At 55.3% G+C, this 3,071-nt stretch overlaps 1 protein-coding gene across 1 annotated transcript; it reads right to left on the bottom strand.

Annotated features, from left to right (window-relative positions):
* On the bottom strand, positions 1–2,170 carry CCL17 (C-C motif chemokine ligand 17). Its single transcript, XM_005592031.5, has 3 exons — positions 2,036–2,170; positions 885–1,002; positions 1–297 (listed from the first exon to the last, which is right to left on the bottom strand). Exons 1-3 carry the CDS (start codon positions 2,103–2,105, stop codon positions 210–212), a joined length of 276 nt encoding a protein of 91 aa, XP_005592088.2. The 5' UTR covers positions 2,106–2,170; the 3' UTR covers positions 1–209.
* Between the last annotated feature and the right edge of the window lie 901 nt (positions 2,171–3,071).

The raw sequence follows: 3,071 nt of genomic DNA, 5'->3' as shown, positions 1-3,071 counted from the left end.
AGGAGAAAGAATTTAATCTGGGCCCTTTGTGCCCATGGCTCCAGTTCAGACAAGGGGATGGGATCTCCCTCACTGTGGCGCTTCTTTGTCCTTGGAAGGCCTCCCCTGGACCCAAGTGCTCAGGGTTGGGGCGGTGAACACCAACGGTGGAGGTCCCAGGTGGTCCCGGGAGACAGTCAGGGGTCTGAGGTGAGGAGGCTTCAAGACCTCTAGAGGCTTTGCAGGTATTTAAGTGCCTTCTTCACTTTCTTGTCGTTGGGGTCCGAACAGATGGCCTTGTTCTGGACAGTTACAAAACTACACAGAAGGAGGACGTTACCAGGGGTGGCAGAGGGGGAAGGGCCCCCAGAGTCCCTGGAACGGCCCCACCCTGTGCTGACCAGGATTCCAAGGCTCCAAGAGGGGCAAGAAGTTGCTGCAGTCACACAGGGCATTGGAGGCAGATCTGGGACTTCAGGCTCTGTCCTGAGTGACATCAACCCTCCCAGGCAGCCAGGGCTGCAGGACCTTGTGCCCACCCCTCAGCCTGCCCATGCCCCCAGGCGGCCTAGAGCCTGGGACGTGGAAACTGCAGGCAGGGCTTAGGCCCAGGCCAGGGGAGGTGACCACATTGCCCCTGACCAGCTGTGTGACCTGGGGGTGTTCATCGCTTCCGGGGCCTCGATTTCACCACAAATCAAGGAACAGGTTGGACCTCATGGCCTGCAGCCATTTTGGGTCCCACAGCATGGGGAACATGAACTGCCCCAAGGAGCCTGCAGAGGTCAGGGGGGAAGGCCCCACTGTCTCTTCCCTGCTCCCCAGTGGCCGTCCCGGGAGCTCCTGGGAGCACTTGTCCCCAAGCTTGGCCCCGAGGAGCAGGGGTAGGGCTGGGGGGGACTTACACAATGGCATCCCTGGAACAGTCCTCGGATGTCTGGTACCACGTCTTCAGCTTTCTAAGGGGAATGGCTCCCTTGAAGTACTTCAGGCAGCACTCCCGGCCCACATTGGTCCCTCGAGCTGCAGGGAGAGGAGCGGGGCAGGGGTGTCTGTGAGTATCTGGGTGTGGGTTGCGGGGTCTCCTGGAGGCTGTTCATGGAAGATCTGCATGTGCATGTTCATGTGTGCACCTGTGTGTGGTGACTGCGTGTGCATAGCTGCCTATGTGTATGTGTGTCTGTGTGTTACCGTGCACAAGTGTGTGTAAGGCCTCTGTGTATGCTGTGGGGGTCCCGTGTGTTTGTGGGTATGCATGTCTGTGTGTGTCTGTGGGGGATCCTGTGTGTCCTGTGAGTGCCTACGTGTGTGTGTCTGTGTGCGTCCCTGTATGTCTACACCTGGCAACCTTATTTCATCTTCCCTTTGCCAACCTAATATAAGAATCTATTTTTCAGGCTGAGCGCTGAGGCTCATGCCTGTAATCCCAGCACTTTGGGAGGCCGAAGTGGGTGCATTGCCTGAGGTCAGGAGTTCGAGACCAGCCTGACCAACATGGTGAAATCCATTGGTGGCCTGGTGGCTGGGCCCCTGAATTACCAGCTACTCGGGAGGCTGAGGTAGGATTCTTGCTTGAACCCGGGAGGCAGAGGTTGCAGTGAGCTGAGATTGCACCATTGCACTCCAGCTTGGACAACATAGCGAGACTCCATCTCAAAAAAAAAGAATCTTTTTTTACATGCTTTTGGAACCAATTATCCTATCTTTATGCTGATTCCCTCATTGTGCATAAAACCTGTTAATAAAACAGAGGCTAATAAATAATTTTGAGAATTGTTCATTTTCCATTGCACAACTACAGCCACAGACCCCACCTCGCAGCCATTGCAGCCCGAGCTGTGCTCGCTTTGGACCTCACCAAGCCCACCCACAAGAGCTGAGTCATCATCAACATTTTTCTCTGCTTATTTCCCTCAAAATCCTAGTGCTGTGGGCTTCTCATGTCTTTTGTGGGAGTAGGTGGGGTGTAAATAATACACAAATGTGTGTGTTGCTTCATGCCCCTAACTCCTGTCCTCCCGGTGCCCACCCCTGGCCACCTGTCTCCTGCTCTCACCTGCATGGATGTGCTGCAGAGAAGCCCCCAGGAGGAGGATGACCAGGGCCAGCATCTTCAGTGGGGCCATGGTGCCAGGAGCCCAGGAGGGAGTCTCTGTGTGTGGGTCCCTCTGCTTAGGGAGACACCCTGGTGAGAGTCGAGGGTGGCAGTGACCTATTTAACCTCTTTGAGGGTCTTGCCCCGCCTTCTGTCACCTCCTCACATCCTTCCCTAGACCAGCGAAGTTCGAAGAATTTGAGATGATTCAGAAGAAGTCCAGCTCTTGGAATATTTGTGGATTTCCAGAGAAGGGGCACTCAACTGCAGATGGAGGTGGGGTACATGTATCTGGAGCCCATGGCAGTGACATACTTCTCCTTTCAAAGGGGACATTTCTTGGTTCCTCTATTAGAATTGAAAAGCCTCCATGCACAACTGGGTTCATCTCTCTGGCTGGAGAGCGTCCTTCATGCGTGGTGGCTTGAGTGGGGGGTAGACGGGGGTGTTGGGGAGTCAACCAGGCAGAAACCAAGTGGAGCTCTTCTGGACCATGAGTGAGCTTCAGGGTGCTGTCAGGGCCACCACGGCTGCCAGGCACGGGCACATGGGCATCACTCTGCAGGGAGGTCCATCTGCCTCCGAGAGGCTGAGGCCCAGCCAGGGTACAGAGCAGCTTTGGCTGGTGTCCCATCCCAGGCGAGGCCCTGACCGCAGGAGGCAAGAGCCCGGTGGCGCTTCGATCACCATTCAGTCCAAATAGCTCAGGAAACCACATTCCCCTAAATGGGATGCCTTACCCTAAGATACAGAACAGAACGAAGGGCTCAGTGGGAGATGCTGCTTCTCGCTTCTAGCAGAGCTGTGTCCCGGAGTCAGTACTAGACGCCTGGTCAGGATCCAGCCTGAGTCAGGCCCTGAGCTGACTTTCCAGGCACCCCAGCTCATTGCAGGGCAGATGACAGAACACAAGTCCACTTTCCAGTAGGGTCAGGAATAAAACAAGAATTGCAATCATAAGGAGGTTGATAAAGTTGGTGAACTGGCCTCTCTGTGA

Source organism: Macaca fascicularis, chromosome 20 (assembly GCF_037993035.2).
Source record: "Macaca fascicularis isolate 582-1 chromosome 20, T2T-MFA8v1.1".
NCBI lineage: Eukaryota > Metazoa > Chordata > Mammalia > Primates > Cercopithecidae > Macaca > Macaca fascicularis.
Note: the sequence above shows the minus strand (reverse complement) of the source record. Positions and strands in the feature narration are given on the sequence as shown.